The sequence below is a fragment of the Elephas maximus genome, chromosome 17, assembly GCF_024166365.1.
Source record: "Elephas maximus indicus isolate mEleMax1 chromosome 17, mEleMax1 primary haplotype, whole genome shotgun sequence".
Classification (NCBI taxonomy): domain Eukaryota; kingdom Metazoa; phylum Chordata; class Mammalia; order Proboscidea; family Elephantidae; genus Elephas; species Elephas maximus.
The window spans coordinates 9,500,997-9,519,433 of NC_064835.1; the positions used below are offsets into that span (position 1 = coordinate 9,500,997).

General features: G+C 48.5%; 2 protein-coding genes across 3 annotated transcripts in view; one reads left to right on the plus strand and one right to left on the minus strand.

Moving 5' to 3' along the window:
• Positions 1 to 876: 876 nt before the first annotated feature.
• TAGLN (transgelin) lies at positions 877 to 7,061 on the plus strand. The gene is made up of 5 exons (XM_049856187.1): positions 877 to 982; positions 5,093 to 5,283; positions 5,387 to 5,564; positions 6,027 to 6,129; positions 6,455 to 7,061. Exons 2-5 carry the CDS (start codon positions 5,104 to 5,106, stop codon positions 6,597 to 6,599), a joined length of 606 nt encoding a protein of 201 aa, XP_049712144.1. The 5' UTR covers positions 877 to 982; positions 5,093 to 5,103; the 3' UTR covers positions 6,600 to 7,061.
• Positions 7,062 to 7,266: 205 nt separating this feature from the next.
• Positions 7,267 to 18,437, minus strand: part of PCSK7 (proprotein convertase subtilisin/kexin type 7) — a 29,000-nt gene continuing 17,829 nt past the window's right edge. For both annotated transcript variants that reach the window (XM_049856181.1, XM_049856180.1), the window contains 5 exons: positions 10,914 to 11,070; positions 10,280 to 10,374; positions 9,449 to 9,542; positions 9,054 to 9,171; positions 7,267 to 8,763 (listed from right to left, as the gene is read on the minus strand). In XM_049856181.1, the coding sequence (XP_049712138.1) occupies positions 8,392 to 8,763; positions 9,054 to 9,171; positions 9,449 to 9,542; positions 10,280 to 10,374; positions 10,914 to 11,070 (836 nt within the window). In that variant the 3' untranslated portion in view covers positions 7,267 to 8,391. The remainder of the gene's footprint in view (positions 8,764 to 9,053; positions 9,172 to 9,448; positions 9,543 to 10,279; positions 10,375 to 10,913; positions 11,071 to 18,437) is intronic.

The following is an 18,437-nucleotide window of genomic DNA, read 5'->3' on the forward strand; positions in this document are numbered from 1 at the left end:
CTGAGCATCCTACCCCAATGATAGTGCCTCAGGCCCTGCCAGGCCTTAGAGACTCTCTGTGTCACTGCCTCTGGATAGGAGCCCGGATTGACCCGAAGGAGGGTGACTCAGCTGGTGCTGAACCCAATACCCACCCCCAACTAAAGAATAAAACTCAAGACCCACCCCAACGAAGCACTGCACAACCTGAGCAGGGTGATGTGGCCGAAACAGTGGTCCTGACAGCCTCTCAGCTTCCACACAGGGATCAGGTGGGGTGCCCAGGCCCTGCTTCTCATGACTCACTGTGTGGCCTTGGGTACCACAGACGTCGAGCTTCAGTGTTCCTTATCTGTAAAATGGGGATAGTAATTACACCCTCACTATGGAGCTGTATTAACTATTAAAGTACCTGGTGTATGGTAAGCCCTCAGTAAAGGTTAGTTTCTATCTCCCACCAGAACTAAGAGCCGAGGAAGGAGAAGGTAGCTTGTTTGCCCCCCACAGATCTCAGGATCCACCACCCGCTAGCCCCTTTCCTCCTCTCTGGCCAGGCCCTCTTGAATTTCCCCCTCCCCTCAAAGTCAGGGGCCAGGAACAGTGAAGAAAGAGCAGCCCTAACTTCAGACAGCAGGGAAAGCCTTGGTAGTCCTGTCCATAAAAGGCTTTTCCCGGCCGGCTCCCCATGGGCAGCGCAGCCCCGCCCCCGCCCGCTCCATCTCCAAAGCACGCAGAGAATGTCTCGGCAGCCCCCCGGCAGACTGCTCCAACTTGGTGTCTTTCCCCAAATATGGAGCCTGTGCGAGTCACTGGGGGGGCTGGGGGTGGGGAAGGGAGCTGGTTTCCTCCAGCAGGGAGGGGGCCAAGGGGTGAGGCAGCGGGGGAGGCTGACATCACCACAGCACCAGCCCTTTAAACCCCTCACCCAGCCAGCGCCCTGTCCTGTCTGTCCAAGCCCCAGACACCGAAACCAGACTCCTTCCTGTGAGCCTGAGGAACCCCTGTAAGTGCATTGGTCCGGGGTCCGAGTAAAATTGGGCTGGGGTTTGACAGTAGCATGGGTACATTGCAGGCAGGGCTCTGGGAGTCCCCTGTGGGGGAGACCACCCCTCCTCAGCATGCATGGTGTTGTCTGATTCCTGATATTCAGGAGGCGGGAAGTGGTCTTACCTTGCTGGGGGATGGATGGGATAGGATAGGTCCCGCATCTCTCTCAGACAGGACTGCCCTGGGTTTATTGAAATGCTTAGGATTTGGCTGGTGAGGAATTGATGATGGAAACCTGGGAGCTGGGGTGAGAGGAAGGCTCCTCATTGTCAGCCACAGCCACACCCATAGGGCCAGTTGTCTGTTGTCCATCTAGGAGGGTGCCCAAGGAGGCTAGGGTGTGAGTACACAAATGCAGCAGAGCAATGTCCCCAGGGGAGCCCCAGAGCCTGAGCAGCGTGGGCAAGCCCTGGGGGAGCCGCTGAGGCAATGTGAAGGACCACAGGAATCTTGAATTCTGAAACAGGCTGCTGTGGCAGGACGCTGGGACAGGTGGGAGCTGCTCTTCAGGCTCGCAGATTGTTCTGTAGTCTGAGAAGTCACCACCACTACAGGCAGAGGGGTCGCGGGTGGGCACTGCCAAGGAGGAGCTGCTCAGACAGGGCTGGCTGGCCTGGGCAACCCTTTCTAAAGAGCCTTGGAGGTTCACTTCAGTGGTTACTCCTAGTCAGATGGTAGCAGTGAGGATGGGCACTCATTTGTGTGGTAGGGCTACTCTTCGTCCCTGGAACTCAGATCCAGAGGCGCTCCTATATGCTGTGTTTGAAGACAGGGCACAGCAGATGTGGGGAGGCCCTGGTTATGCTAGTTTTTCTGGGTTCCTGCTGGCAGGAGGTGGTACCTGCTCATTTGCAACTGGACTGTTTTTTCTCCACTGCCCAGCCTCGTTCCACACTGAGTGCTCAGGGAAGGGGAGGCTGGCTGACAGGAGCCACAGGACAGGAGGGGCAAAACAGAGCCTTAGGCAGCCCTGACCTTTCTGTCCCGAGAGCCTTGTCTAGAAACGCCCCAGATGTGCTGCCCTGAAGCCATCTCCCTCTTCCTAACAGCTCAAAGGTGGGCCTGAGGTCCTCAGAGGACCTTCAGGGATTTCTTTCAGACCCTTCACCAGGAGGGAGAAGGGAAAGAATGGTGATGGCTGGTTGTGTGTTTGTCCTCTTCCCTTGCCCTGCCCCAAATCCCAATATTGCCTCTCGATCTCGAGGTTGCCACTTTGTGTGCTTGTCACCGTAAGCCTTGGCACCTTGAATTGTACTGTTTGTTCTGAATCTCCTGAGACTGAAAGCAGGGGGTGGGGAGACATACTCTACTTCCAGCCTGTTTTTCACATGCCCACATGTGGTCTGGGGAGGAGAAGGCAAACGTGAAGGTACGTGGGTGGGGAACACGGCAAGGCAGGAGATAGGAGGTGATGGCCGCCTCCACCACAAGGAGGCGGCTGCTTAGGATGGGGCTAAGGCTCAGGTGGGAGCCAGGATGAAGGACTGGCTGAAATCACTGGGTCCCAACTGACTTCTGGGTTTTGACCACAGTTCTTTGCCCAGGAGTTCTTGGTGGATGGGAAGTGGGGGTGGGATATAAAGTGGGAGTGAGGTGGGGTGTGTGGGGGTGGAGATGAAGGGACTTGGTGGTTAACAGGCGCTCGGAGAGGTGAACACGAGAACAGAGCACTCTGCCTTTTTGGTTCTCTGGCATCACCGGATAGGAGTGGGGAGGCAGGGCTGGTAAGCCCACCTCAGCCTCCATGCTCAGAGAACCATGTCCTCAGAGGTGATCCATTTTACAAATAAGAAAACAGACTCAGGGAGAAATGACTTGCCCAATGGCTCTTCTGAATCCCCATCCAGTGTTCTTTCTCCCAAATGTTGTCTTGCCCTCAGGGAATGATTCTGAAAAGGTGATGGAGGCTGGATTGGGAAGAGCACTTAGCATTTTCAGCCCTTGGTCAAGGGCTGGCCTCCTCCCAGTTCACGGTCAGGACCCTGGCTCTGCGGGGGGCAAAGGACTGATTCTTTTTAGGGGCCAGGCATTATGTTAGTCATAATGTTAGACACTTCACAGACATTATCTCATTTTTTTAAAACACATTAATTTATTACTGCAACCATGGGTTCAAATATAGCAATGACTGTGAGGATAGTGCAGGACTGGGCAATGTTCGTTCAGTTGTACATAGGGTTTCCATGAGTTGGAATCGATTCCACGGCACCTAACAACAACAACAATTTATTACTTTATTCGTTTTTCATGCAGTACTTTCCATCTGTCTACTGTGACCTCCATTATGGCTGGATTCTTACAGTTCACTAATTTATTCTTTAATGGATCTATTTTGCCATTTGGTTTATCTATTGGACTTTTTATTTTTTTAATATAATTTTGTTTATTTTGTTGTTGAGAATATACACAGTGGGACATACACCAATTCAACAATTTCTACCTGTACCGTTTAGTAACATTGATTAGATTCTACCAGTTACGTAACCATTCTCGCCCTCCTTTTCTGAGTTGTTCCTCCCCCATTAACATAAATTCACTGCCCCCTAAGGTTCCTATGACATTATCTCATTTAATCCTCACAGTTCTCTGAGGTAGATAGTTATCCCACTTCACAGATGGGAAGCTTGAGCTCAGAAAGTTGACTGCCATAGGGAAGAGGAAGGGCAGGGCAAACGGAGTATGGCAGCTGCCCTGGGATGAGTGTGATGTAATGACGACCACCCTACTTCTCACAGTGATGGGGATGCGGAGAGGGTCTCGGCTCTGACAAGAAAGGAAGGTAGGGACCGTACTGACTGCCTCCATCCTCAGCCAGTTCTCTCCATTCTTGACATTCCCTCCAACCCCCAACCTCTCACCTCTCTGAACCCAAGAGATGGGTTTGGTTTTACTTGGTACCTCCTTCGGAGGTCTCTTCAGACAAATGCCAGGCAAAAGGAACACCACTTCAGGGGAATCCCTGTGGCCAGATACCTCTTGCCCAGCCATGCCCATGTATGCGCAGTGGCCCGCCTGCCTGTCCTTGCAGCTCTCCATTTGCAGGGCTTTCCTGAGCAGTGCCAGCCCCAGGCTCTCAGGGTGGCAGCTGCTGTTGGTCTGGAAGGGGCTCCCCAGCTGTAGCTGACAGATTCTTGACTGTGGAATATCCCTGGAGGGCTCTGGCTTCTTAGTTACTCAAGCTACTAGAGTGGTGAGAGCCCAAGAGCATGAGGGAAAGTCGGCAGGCATACCAGCTCCCTCTCTTATTCTGGTTTCTCTTAGGAAATACAGCTTCTTTGCCAAGAGCTCTTGGGCTTTGGTGGCTTTCTAGAACTTGCCCGGGGTGGATAAGTTTGAGCCTCTTCAGCTGTAGTCCAGAGGCTGAGCTGATTTGGCAAATAGGTGGCATTGTGGTGTTTCAACTTCTGGGCTAGGGGATAAAGTTGGGACAGAAATAAGAGTTGGAGGTAACTTTGTTCCTTGAGGCAGAGGCAGTAGATCACCTCACACCTAGCTGGACAACGACATCTGCTGGCTTTATTTTGGGAGACAATGTGGCTGCTCAGGAAGGCCTCTTATATGCCTCTGTGTCCAATCTTAGTTAAAAAAAGAATGCTCTAGACCAGGGGTTGGCAAACTATGGCCCCTGGGCCAAATCCAGCCCGTCACCTATTTTTGTAAATGAAGTTTTATTAGAACTAGTTCTAATAAAACTAAGCCACCTTCATTTGCCTATGTACTATCCATGGCTGCGTTCACGCGGCAACAGCAGAGACCTTGTGGCCTGTAAATCCTGAACTATTTACTGTCTGTTCTCTATAGAAAGTGTTTACTGATCCCTGCTGTAGACCTCCAGAGATCTGGTATCCTGTTTCTCAAGTTCAGAGAGGCCCCCTGGACTAAGGGAATGAGCATGACCCACAAGGCAGTGCTATGAAAACAAAATTAGGAAGGGAGGGCAGGTAGATAGATGCTGAGGATGTTTGGGCACTCGACACAGAGCTGGAGGGCTGCCTGGTACCACAAGTGAAAGACAGCTGTTCCCTGATCCTCTGACCTCTATCTTCTCTGCCCCATCCTGCTTTAGCTTTCCCCAGCATGGCCAACAAAGGTCCTTCCTATGGCATGAGCCGTGAAGTGCAATCCAAAATTGAGAAGAAGTACGATGAGGAGCTGGAGGAGAGGCTAGTGGAGTGGATCATAATGCAGTGTGGCCCTGATGTGGGTCGCCCAGACCGTGGGCGCCTGGGCTTCCAGGTCTGGCTGAAGAATGGTGTGGTAAGTGGCACCCTGGGAAGGAGGGCTTATCTGTGCCATCCTACTAGAGTCCTGGGGGCAGGCACACTGCCCTGAGTGCCAAGCTGTGTCTGATGTCTGGCAGATTCTGAGCAAGCTGGTGAACAGCCTCTATCCAGATGGCTCCAAGCCAGTTAAGGTGCCTGAGAACCCACCCTCCATGGTCTTCAAGCAGATGGAGCAGGTGGCTCAGTTCCTGAAAGCAGCTGAGGACTATGGGGTCATCAAGACTGACATGTTCCAGACTGTTGACCTCTTTGAAGGTACAAGAAAGAAGAGGGGTTGAGGGGAGAGGGAGGCAGGCAGAGAAGAGGCTGAAGCAGGGAGAGCGCATGATCAAAACATGCCACAATGGGGCTGTCTCATTAGGGGGAGAGCAATTGGGAGTGTGTAGCAAGGTGTATGTACGTTTTTGTGTAAGAGACTGACTTGATTTGTAAGCTCTCACTTAAAGCACAATAAAAATTAAAAAAAAAAAAAATGCCACAATGAGGAGCCTATTCCTTTGTGCATAGCAGGAATGCTGCATGCCAAGAGAACACCACAGCACACTCACAAGGCCATACTATGTAGGCCATACTATATATACTACTGAAGCCTGCTTCGAATCTGGCTTTTTGCCCCTGGTTTGGCCATTTTCAATGAGAGATGGGGGCAGGCCCTGGCTGGGAGTCTTGTTTACAGAGTCCTGAAGCTCATCCTGCCATACCTCTTTCTTCTCACAGGTAAGGACATGGCAGCAGTGCAGAGGACCCTCATGGCTTTGGGCAGCTTGGCAGTGACCAAGAATGATGGACACTACCGTGGAGACCCCAACTGGTTTATGAAGTATGTGAGGCCCCAGGGATTCCCTGCACACCAAGCTTGGATCTCTGCATTGGGGGGGAAGGCAGCTTGGGCTAACCAGTTTGTGGGAATGATTTGGGGAAGCAGATAATCAGGAAACTAAGCAAGGAGCTAGGATGGGGGGAGGGAAAGGAGTTGGTCCCTAATACTTCTTGTTTCCTTCTTTTCTACCTTCCTGTGCTTAACCAGTCTGCCTGGCCTATGGGCAGGCTAGACTGAGAAGAGAAGTGATACAGGGAGGGAATCAGAAAGCAGCTGGAAAACAGGAGGTCCTGGCAAGTCTTTATCCTGGTTCTTCCTCTTCTAGGAAAGCCCAGGAACATAAGAGGGAATTCACAGAGAGCCAACTGCAGGAGGGCAAGCATGTCATTGGTCTACAGATGGGCAGCAACAGAGGGGCCTCCCAGGCTGGCATGACAGGCTACGGACGACCTCGGCAGATCATCAGTTAGAGGGTGGAGGGCCAGCCCTGACTCCTGCCCTTCCCCAGCTCATTGGCAGCCGCCATCCCGCCTAGCCTGCCTCACCCACACCTGTGTAGCTCCTGCAGCCTTGGCCAAGCTTTGAGGCTCTGTCACTGAGCAAAGGTGACTACACATGGGCAGCTCTCCCCCACCCCTCAGCCTCAGCCCAACTCCTTACCCCATAGCACCACTGCCCTGGCCAGCCCCTCTCCCAGCTCCCCCCCCACCACCACCTCCCACCACCTCTGCCATCTCTTCCCATCCTGGGCTAAGCAGGGGGGACATGGACTGGGGGTAGCCTGGGTGTGGGCCAAGTCCACTGTCCTCCTTGGCAACAAATGCCCATTAAAGGAGACCCAGCCCAACCTCCCTCTCCCCATTTTTTTGCTGGAATATTTTTGGGGTTGAAATTCAAAAAGGGAAAAAAAATATACATCAATCTTTTCTCAGGCCTGGCTGGCAGAGTTTGATTTGCTCCACTCACTTCCATTAGTGTTCCAGGAAACCAGGGCAGGGAACGTGCAGGCACCTCGGGTTTCTGCACACTCCTGGCTGCCATCGTCTGAAGGACCCTTAGCATTCCAGGAGCCCAGAAGGTCCGAATCTTTCAGAGGGGCTGACCAGTGGGACAGGAGAGTGAGTCTTGGGGATGGAAGGCAAGGAGGAGCAACTTGGCAACTTGTATCAGATTTGAGGTGGAGGAAAGGAGAGATGGGGAGCAGACAGATTGATTTGGAAGGTTTTTATTTTGGAAAAGCTGTGCAGAAAAAAATTCAACAAAATGTTGCTGTGAAAAGAGACAACCGAATCCAAAGCATTAAAAATATTCAAATCAACCAACTAGCTCAGAAGAGGGGAGAAGGCCAAGAATGGGAGGAAGAGTCACAGTCTGTCATGTAGACAGCTGGCCTCCAAGGGGGAAGGCCATTTCCCTGAGCACTTTGCAGAGGAAGACAGGGTAGTCACAGGGCTGGAGTGGCAGTGGCTCCCAAGGTTGTACTCTAAAACACACACATCTGGCACAGGCTCTGCGATGCTGCCATGGACTTTCCTGATGATACAGACCAGGCCCGGGGAGCCCTGTTCATCCCCAGCTTTGTCCGGAGCATCGTACCAACCCTTCAGAAGGAGAGTGGGGGAGGGATCACGGAGGCAGCTGCTTTCAGGGCAAGTATGCTGGGCTGAGGGCTAACTGCCATACCAGCATGTCCAAGGTCCAAGTCTTAGGCAGGAAAATGAGGGAGAGATAGGACTAGTCAGTTGTTTCTGGGCCTTAAGTCATTAAAAGGACAGGAATGTCCAGGGGCTCTTCCCAGCCTCTACCAAAGCCCTCTTCCCAGGTGACTCCAGTGCTGTCTCTGTTGAGACGCTCTTCTGATCATGGCAGGCACTTGCTCACCCAGGCATGAGTGGAGGTCCCATGACCCACACCACTGGCCTGCCTCCCAGAAATGAGGATGGAGGCCTGCCCAACTGGGGCCAATCCCTTGTCCAAGACCTTCACACCAAAAGCTTCTGTTCAGCTGGAGGAAGATCCTGTGGCTTTTGCTTGACTGTTCTCTGGCACTGTTCCTCTGCCATGTGTACCTGGAGAAGGCCTTCACCCTCCCTGAGCAGAATTAGAAGATGCTCTTTAGGCCTCAGGATTCCAGATGGGAGCATCAGGACTGCTTTATCCCCAGAGTTCCCAGTTAGGTCTGGGAGCTGGGAGCACTTTCCAAGCTTCCCCAGTTTGGGGAAGGAAGAGCCTATCCCACGTTGAATCTGTCAGGCCCCGAGGTCAGCACATCTGCTCCTCCTCCTTCCCCTGCAACAGGTCTGGGGATAGATGCTGATGAGGAGAGTCCAGGGCGCTCTTGACGTTCTGGGACAGATTCCAGTTCACTTGATCCAGCAGGTCTGGGGCAAAGGGACCAGAGGTAGTAGGAGGGCCCCCACTCTCAGTCTCCACCTCGTCTGGATCCTTGTTGGCACAAAGTGGCACTGATTCAAGCTCTGTCCCCTCCTCCCTGGCTTTTTGGCTCTGACGGGGCCAGTGGCAGCGTCCACTCCTACAAACTGGGTCAGAGGCCGCATTCCTGTGGCTCAAGTACACCTCCAGCATGTAGTACACGGTCCAGAAGATGGTGAAACAGCCTACCAGCACCAGTGTCTGTGGGGAATTCAAGCACTTACGTTAGGGACTCTTTCCCAAAGCCCCAAGCCTTTCTTAGCACAGAACGATGAACTCAGAAAGTATTTCTCCTTCAGGGGGTACCTTATCCCCGCCCCCAAGGATGCCCGCAGTGTGAGTGAGTAGAGCAGAAACAATGCCATAGAAGCACTGTTGGGACCCATATCATCCCAACCCCTCATTCCGCAAGTCACCTTGAGTAACACACCAAGGGCTAACCTCCCCAGGCCATTCCCACCTGCACATAGCTTGAGTCTTGACCCTAGTACCTTGAGAGTGTTAGGGGTGATGGTATAACCATCCTCCTCAGGAATTTTCAGCCCAGGTGGGCAGGGCAGAGAGAAGCCATCGTGAAGGTATTTTCCACTCATGGCACTTTGTAGTAGCCTACGGGGAAGAAAAGGGGATGAAGGCACCCTACTGAACATGGTTCCTGTACTGTCTGTCCTCACCAGTCTCCCACCTGACAGTTGATGAGAGGGAAGCCCTTCAGAAGGACAGGCAGGAGCATGCTCTGGGTTCCCTCTGGGTTCTACCTACTGGCTTGAGCCTGGAGCTGGGAAGCACAGCTAGGATTCAGAAGGAATGGGGTATCCCGGGGGCCTCTTTCTTCCTACCACCCCCCATGAGTTGCTTTCCCTCTGACACATGCAGTTATACCTACCTCTGTCTCTCCCTGATGTCTACCGCGCTCCACACAGAGCCATATAGGGTCAGCTGCCACCGCCAGAGGATGCCGGCCTGGAGTGGCTCATCTCCTAGGGTAGCAAAGGGGGCCGTCCCCGAGCCATGCCCCTCTGTTGACCATGCCAAACAGCAGAGGCCCTGCCCTGCCTACCATTCATACAAAGGGACTTAGACCACATGGTCTGCTGAAGTAGCTGTCTGTGTCCCACCAACCCCAGAGAGCTGCAGAGGTACCTCAGGGGTGCTCTTGGGGATGGAAAGGGGGAGGTTGAAAGGTGGTGCTCCTAGTCTCCAAAGAGAGAAGTTTTGCTTTTATATCGTCCATATTTTTTAGTTTTAGCTTGGAAAAAAAAAGTCCTACTAAATCAAAGAAAAGTTTGAAAACTATTCAAATTGACCGGAAATTAGGACGCTGAGGTTCAATTTTTAGTCTCTTCACTGATCTACCGTGTGACCTTACACAAGTCACTTCAAACCTCCAGCCTCAATTTTTCCAAAAAATGGTGGAAAATGATGCCTTATCTGCCTATCAGGGCTGGTTGTATGTGAAGGATGTTTGAAATGTGGTTTCAACAAGGAATTTTTGTTGCTAGCCAGAGGAAAAATGGATCAGTCGCTTCACCACAGAATATGAGAGGCGGTATAAATGAGCAGCTTTAGATATCAATGCCCATTTCTTGAATAGGGCATACTTCTTGGCATCTACCCCATGTATTCTACATAGGAACTGGGGCCATTTCTCTGGGAACTCTGAGATCCAGAGGGAAAGACGGCAGTCATGAACGGCAGGGCCCCGGTGGAGGCTCACCTATATCCCTGATAACGAGTCTGTAAGTCCCTTTTGCCCTTTCCCCCCAGCATCTCACAGTGGAGAAGGTCCAATCGTTGAAGCCATTGGGATCCCTGGGGAAAGAACAAAGTAGAAAAGTTGGTAGGCATGACGCAGGCAAATGTCCTTTCTCCAGGAAACATTATTTTCTTACTGTAATAGCCACGGAAGTGTAGCAGTTGTTGTCTGAGCTACAGCTCTTTGGGAATGTGTCATGATGGGGCCTCAAGTGTTGTTCCCTTGCCCCTTGGATCTCATGGCACGAGAGACTTGCGTCAATGTGGTGTAGTGGAAAAGCAAAAGTGGAGGGAGCACAAGCTGTGGAGTCAGAGAGATCTAGGTTTGTAGTTACTTCTCAGACATCTACTAGCTCTGTGACTTACCTCCTCAGTTTCCTCATTTGTAAAAGGAGGTTATAAAGTCTACCCTTCAGGGCTCTTATAAGGGTCAGAGAAAACATGCAAAGTACGGTGCCTAACACAGAAGCAGCACTGTGCTCTCCACAAATGGCTTCCAGCTGCCAAGAACACCCAGTGCCACAACAGATTACTTGTCAGTATCCAATTTTCTCTTATCTTTTCCTTGGAAAGGTCCCTGTTGCAGGTGTACTTACGAGTCCATGCTGCGGGGGGCACCAATGAGGGACATCATGCCACTGGGGCAAAACAGTTTCAGTTCCAAGCTCCCACGTCGTGGGTGAGTGATGAAGACTGTCACTGCCACGTGCTCCAGGGTCTTCAGCCCCGACATCTCCAGGTCCGACCTGCTGACTGTGGGAAGTCAGGCTAGGCAGCTGGGACACCAGCCACATAAACACTCATGCCCTCACTTCATCCCAACATACACAAAGGCACACACTCAAAGACACCATCGTTGGAGCCACATACAGGTATCTGTGTCTTAGAGGCACACACTCAAAGGCACCATCATTGGAGCCACACACAACCCTAGGTATTCAACGTGGAAACCAGGACCTTTTATCAGTAAATGGAATGCAGTTGCTGTCAAGGAGTTTGCAATCTAGTGGGGAAGACAACACATAGCCAAGACACAATGTAAGAACCAAACAGAGCAACTTTAATCATTCCTTCACCCAAAAAACAATTTACTGAGTACCTCCTACATTTCAGGCACTGCACTAGGAATAGAAAGATAAGTTGGACATGGTCCCTGCCTTCTACCTGCAAGTGGAAAATGATATGGTATGAGGCATACATAATTGATAAGGAAACAAAGATAAGTCAGAACGGTTCAGGCATATAGCAGCAAGTCACGCTCTGAAGAAGGAAATGAATACAGACTGGCAGGAAGGATTGGGAGAGGGTATTCTAGAAGGGGAAAATGGCAATGTACAAAGGCAAAGGCAGAAATGAACAAGTCTCATATCGAAGACGATACAACATTTTCTTTAAAAACTACTGGAGTGGATATCTCAAGGAAATTATGCTAAGTGAAAAAAGCCAAACCCAAAAAGATACATACTACACTATTCCATTTATGTAGCATTCATGAAATAACTGTAGAGATGGAGAACAGATTGGTGGTTGCCAGGGGTTAGGAGTCGGGGAAAGGGATGTGTGTGGCCATAAACGGGTAACATGAGGGAGTCTTGCGATGATGGGACAGCTCTGTATCTTGACTGTGGTGGTGGTGGTTATACAAGGCTACATGTGTGATAACACTGCACGGAGCTACACAGGCACACACACACAAATAAGTACATGTATAATGTGAAACCTAAATAAGCTCTATGGATTACACCAATGTCAATTTGTCAGTTTTGACACTGTACTATGTTGTGGAAGACACTAATACTGGGAGAAGCTCGGGGACAGGTGCATGTGACTTCCCTGTACATTTCTTTGCAAACTTCTGTGAATGTATAATTATTTCAAAATAAAAAGTTAAAAAAACAACAACCCTACTGAAGTGGAAGATTCATTTGGGGAATATTAAGAGATTATGTTCTAATGCTAAGAAATTCTTCCTAAAGTAACTTTCCCTCCATTATCTCATTACAACAGTCAAGAGAGAGAGCAACACCTTTTATTTTACCTAGGAAAAAGCTCACAGAGGTACAGGAGGTGAGGAGCAGGGCACCTAGGATGGGAAGGGGTTTAAAATATTTATTTTAAATAAGCAACTGAGAGCTCTTACAGATTACTGAACAAGGATGGAGTTAAAAGAAAAAAAAAATGTGCCGAAGGAAGGTGACTATGGGTGGGTTAAATCAGAGTGAGGAAGAAACTAGTGACAGGAAGACCAGCTGAATGCTACTGCCTTATTCCAGGGGTGAGGAAATGTTGGCATGGATAACTAGGACTGAAGGACAAAGAGGAAAGGAAAGGCTTTCTATTACACCACTTTCAGCTCCTCCTAGTCCCTGTCCCTACTGACCTCCTGCTCAGTCCCTCTCTCACTGCGTTCACTCTGTCCCTTCCCATTATCCACGACACCCGTGTTCATGAGGACTACATATCTGATATCACAGCTTCACGTGTCTTTACCTTCTCTACTCCAAAGCCCTTTCTCTACCTAGCCCCTGGCAGCCTCTCACATCCATGGCCACACCCTAGACCCTCTTATCACCTGGACTGATGTACCTCTCTGAATGGCTTAATAACATTCACTGTGGTTTTTCTTACTACATAAATAATACAAACTAATTGAAGACAAATAAGAAAGGTAGATGAGCAAAATGGAAACCAAAAAAGTACCCATGATTCCTGATTGCATTTTGGCAAATACGCTCCCATCCTTCTCTCTGGGTATCTACATGTGCACGTAAGCATTTTCTGTAATTCCATCAATGGCCCCCTTCTCTGGTAACAACCTCCTGTCCTTCCTTTCTCCCCACTCTTCTTGACCCCTTCATTTCCTTGCAACCATCAAGCTCCTCTTTTCTAACTGGCTTAGACCCCACAGCTCATCCCTCTAACCACTCTCCCGTTTACACCCTCAAGCTTCCTTGCTTTCTTGCCCTTTCCTAGCAATTATCTGGCAAAACTCCAACACTGGATCAGCCCAATTACCCATTTTCTTGGCTGGATCTTCTTGCTTACATCTTTCCTATTACAGAAGAAAAACAAAAATAAACCTACCCTTCCTCAACTGTCCACTTCTTTCCACCTGCCAGTGGAGCCCCTCAGCCTGGTTCAAATCCCAGCTCTGCCATCTACTAGCTGTGAGAATTTGGCTAAATCACTCAAACTCTCAATGCCTTAGTTTCCTTATCTGGAAAATGGGGATAGTAATAGTACCTATCAGGTTGATGGGAGGATTAGTTAATATACATAAAGTCCTTAGAATGGTACCTAAGAAATATTAGGGCTACATAAGCATTAGATATTCTTTTCCTTTACTGTTAGATTTCTATAAAAAAGCTGTATACAATCACTGTCACTACTTCTTACCCTCCCATTCATCCTTAACAGTTTTTTTTTTTTTTTTCTGTTAGAGTAATACAGATAGTTGCAAAAGCAAGTTTGTTCTGGAGCACTTACAACGGACAAGAGCAATTCCCTAACCCACTCCTCACCACCACTGAGACCCACTGCCCAGAAGCAAACACTTTCTATTGTTTTTAGCTGTTTTCTTCTGGGATCTCCTTCCGTGTTTCTTAAGAATCAGCTATTTTGTGGTTTATCAATTTCAGACGTTAGTTACCGGCTTTCGGCTATGGCAGATGAGGATTCGTCACATCTACCACTCCTTCTCCCCAACTTGCCCACTCTGCCATCTTCTCAAACTAAACGTGCAGCTCTGCTTAGGTCAATGCTTTGGGGCTTACCTTATGCTGGCGTTATAAATATTATACAGAATTTAGCCCTATATTGTGCAGTGCTTGTATTTCCTGTCTTGTACCATGTGTTGTTTTCTCCCCTGGAGCTAATAATTGCCTTGCTTTGGTTTACTTAATTTTCACATCCCTATCACTAATTCTTCCCAAATTATACCAAAGAACCACACAACCTTCTTTAACACTATTTTTCAAATGAACAAACAACTCAACGCCATTTTCCCCTTGGGGATTCAAGCTCTGGAATCTTCTGTTGATTGCTATACGGGCTGCATCGCTGCTGAGCTGGGACCTTCTTTCACTGCTCACCAGGGCATGTGCACACACACTCTCTCTCTCTTCCTTTCTTTCTTCCTTCCTTCCCTTCCCTCATCTTTTCCTTTCCTTTTCTTGGTTTACCCTTCATTGCAGAGGAGCAACTAGTAGTTTCCAGATAAAGGGCATATGAGAAATACCCTGCATTTCTAAAAACATCCTTATTCTACCTTCACATTTGATTGTTTGGCTGGGTATGGTTTTATAAATTGAAAAGAATTTTCCTCAGACTTTTGGAGGATTTTTTTCAAAACGGCTGTTGAGCCCTAGTATTATCAAAAGGCAGCTGGAAGCTCTAACTGTGGGTTGAAGTAGAGATTTCAACTGGTGGCCTTCCCTACAGTTAACCCTAGAGCAATGGGCCTGGCTCCACTAATCAGTACCTCTACGTCTTTTGATGAGGAGTCATTCCATTTTTCCAGAGAGAATCTTCTAATCTCCTGCCTTGGGAAATAAGCCTGGCTGCTAGTGCCCCGGGTCTGGGTGGCAGGCTTAGTGGGGAGGTCTACTTTCCTCAGTAGAGTGCCTGCCTCCCACATTCTGCTGGCTGGGGTCCCTGACTCTGGAGAAAAAGCTTTCCATCTCCTGCCAGGATAAGGAAGTGGGAATCACCTGGCTGCTGAGGATGGGAGAAGGTTCCTCCAAGTCTCACTTTCAACTGACCCCTATTTTTAGTCTCATATCTCCCCTCTGCCTTCCGCGGTACATAGGGCCTCCAAGTCCTGAGCCTTTTGGTATTCTGTGGCATGAATGGGTTTGTTTCTTAGAATCCCCCTTTCAGGTATTTGGTATTCAATCGTCTCAGCCCTTTTCACTTCTTCGTTCATTTTCCATCTTCCAAAAATTTGGTCGAATTTACTGTGGTCTTCTCTCATTCTCTTTATGCTTATACCTTTTTTTTAATTTCTTTATTCTTATTCTGGCAAGGTTTTGGGAAAGAGCAAAAAAGCGTGTGTTCAATTTGTCATGTTTAACCAGAAATCTTCGTCTGTCCCCCGTTATTCAACCAACTGCAATCTAGCTTTTCCCCTACATTGAAATACATTGAAACTACTCTTCCTGAGGTCACTGATAGCCCCTTTGTAAAACCCAGTGATGCTCTTCATCCTTGTCTTACTTGCCTCCTCTCTATGAAACTGTCCTTAATTCCTGTGGTACCATTCTCCTGATTTTTCTCCCAACTCTCAGGCCATCTCTTCTCTGTTTTCTTTAGTGGCTCCTTTCCTCTGTTGGCTCCTTTAATGTCAGGCTTCATCCTAGGCTCTCTGTTTTCCTCTGTCTATCCAGTATTCCTGGTGCTCTCATTCTCTCTCAGACCTTTTTCTTCCAACTTTACGCTGATGACTCCCGAATCACTATCCCTAGTTTAGACCTTGAAACTTATTTAGTCAACTGCCTTCTAGATATACGTCAGGTGTTGCACAGAAAGATCAAACACAGAATAGCCCAAACTGAATCCAGTATCTTTCTCAATTCTTTTCACCCATAGCCCTTGCCCAAATTGATTCTCCCTCCTGGGTTTCATTGGTATCATCACCTAATCAATTGCCCAATCCCAAAACTTGGAAATCTTTACACACACACACGTGCACACACACTTTTATTTATTATGGAAAATTTCAAACAAATATAAAAGTAGAAAAAACAGATATTCTCAATATTTAACTTCAATAATTATATGGTCAATCTTGTTTCATTGATGGTCCCCAAGTCTTCCCCTTCCAGAGTCTTTTGACAGAGTTCCCAGGCATCATATCATTTTATCAGTAAAGATTTCAGTAGGTATCTCTAAAAGATAAGGAGTCTCTTTGACTCCTTTCCCTCTCTCTCGCTGTTAACATGAATGAGTCACAATTTATTCTGAAGGCTCCCCAAGCCTTCAAGATCAAAACCAAATTCCTTAACATGGCATACATGGTTCTCTCTGGCCCCTGTCACCTCCAGTTCAGGTCTTCCTCTGCCTCCTCATACCCCTGCTCCAGCCACACTGAATGGCTTGCAGCTCCCTGAAGATACCACCAACTCACAAAAGGTGACCTTGCACATCTTGTTCCTGCTGCTTGGATGTCCCTTTCTCCACCTTTTGTCCTGGCTGCCTTATAAGTTAAAACTCAAGTCAGTAACCAGTTTCTCTGAGAAATCTTTGCCGTCTTCTTCTGGTGACAAAAGGCATCTCTCCTCTGTGTTCCCGCAGCACCACGCATCATCTCTACGGCAGGGCTTCTAACACTGCACTACACCTGCACCCTTGACTGTCTGCCCTGCTGGACTGTGAGCTCCAGATTGTGAGGGCAGGACTAACGTCTTACCTCTGAATCCCCAGAACTTAGTACAGTGCCTGGGATGAGGTAGGTTACTATTATGTGTAGAATGAATGAGTGAATCAATCAAGAGACATTTCAGAGAAATAAACGAAAAGGCGAAATTGCAGGTAAAAAGGTTAGGGAAAAGCTGGGGGAGAGGCAAGGGTTTAAGAATTGAAAACACTGGGGTTTTAAGTTTGGGGGGCCATGGAATGGTAATGGCACTAACAGAAATGGGAGAAGCTTGGAAAGCAAGCTGGCTTTTGGGAGGTGATAATGAACTCCAAAATTTTTTGTACATTTTAAATGTAATATACTGGTGGAATATCCAAGTAGGCACAGTGATTTGGAGATCAAAAGATAAAGGACAACATTCATGGCATAACTCAAAGGGCTTACAAGTGAGTGAATGCCACGTTATGGAACATTATGGAACAGGAGAGAATCCAAGAAGGGGCCTGTGAGTGCTTGTCTGTGCTAGCAGCGTACACCGTAGCATGCTATGTATATATTTCTTACGGAGACTTGGATGGCAACGCATGCAAGTGTACTAGAATTAAATGAGCTAATACATTAAAAGAGTTAACACTTATACAAGGCCTGGCAAATAAGCATTCAGGTCTTGGCCTATAATTCTCCTCATCATCTGGACTTTTGTAAGTTGGGGTCACGCTCATCCTCTGTCCCAGAAGATCCTGGAGCTGTATTTGCCCATCATCTTGTGGAAAGTATGAAAGTCTGTATCCCTCTTACTGGTAGGGGATCAGAGTAAGAGATTTGGACCTTGGGCTTGAGAATGAGGTGGGCGCTGAAGCTGTAAACACAGAGGCACTGTCTGAGGAAGAGAATGTAGAGGGAGCATAAAGTCATAGAATGAGTCATAGAAGACACTCATGGTTTGGGCGTAATAAGAAGAAACAAATACCTCGAGCTGAGAAGCCAGCAGGTTAAGAAGGATGAATTCTGAAGTGGTCCCTGGATTTAATCAGGAAAGGGGAACTGTGAGTAATATGTCCTCAGCAGCAGCAGGTGTGTGCAATAAAAGTGAGCAATTGCTTTAGTTAACTCATTTGGCAAGGCTCCAGGTTGAAGGGTGGCAGGGACTTTGTCTCCAAGTAGGTAAACTGAGGATGTGTGAAGGCAGAAGGCAAAAGGAAGAATAAGCGGAGAGGGAAAGACTGGGTTTAAGCAGGCAGATGTGGAGGCGGGGAAGGAACAGCATTCCTTCCTGCATTTCCAGAAAGGTCAGCCAGTATACTCAGAGAGAGCAAAAAAGGATAAAGGAGAGGTGTAAGTTGGTGTTCAAGGATCTCCTCACACACAGACTCTCTGGTGTGTTAGCCATTCCTCCCCAAACCCCACTCGCCCTCCTATTCTCTGGTAGAGAGTTCAGACCCAGAGTCAGATATAAAGAAACCAGGGGCCCCAATCCCTTTACCCCCATATCCTCCTGTCAGCAGGAAGAAATAAAAACCTGTCTTGCTCTACAGCTGTACTGCCCAATATGGTAGCCACCAGCCATGTGTGGATATTTAAATTTAATTAAAATCCAATAAAAAATTCCATTCCTCAGTCACACTGGCCACATTTTGAGTGTTCAACAGCCTCGTATGGCTAGAGGCTACTGAACTGAGCAGCAGATTAGGGACATTTCCATCAGGGCAGAAAGTTCCACTAGACAGTGCTACTCTGGAGTCCTACAGGTATTTCACCTCTTATT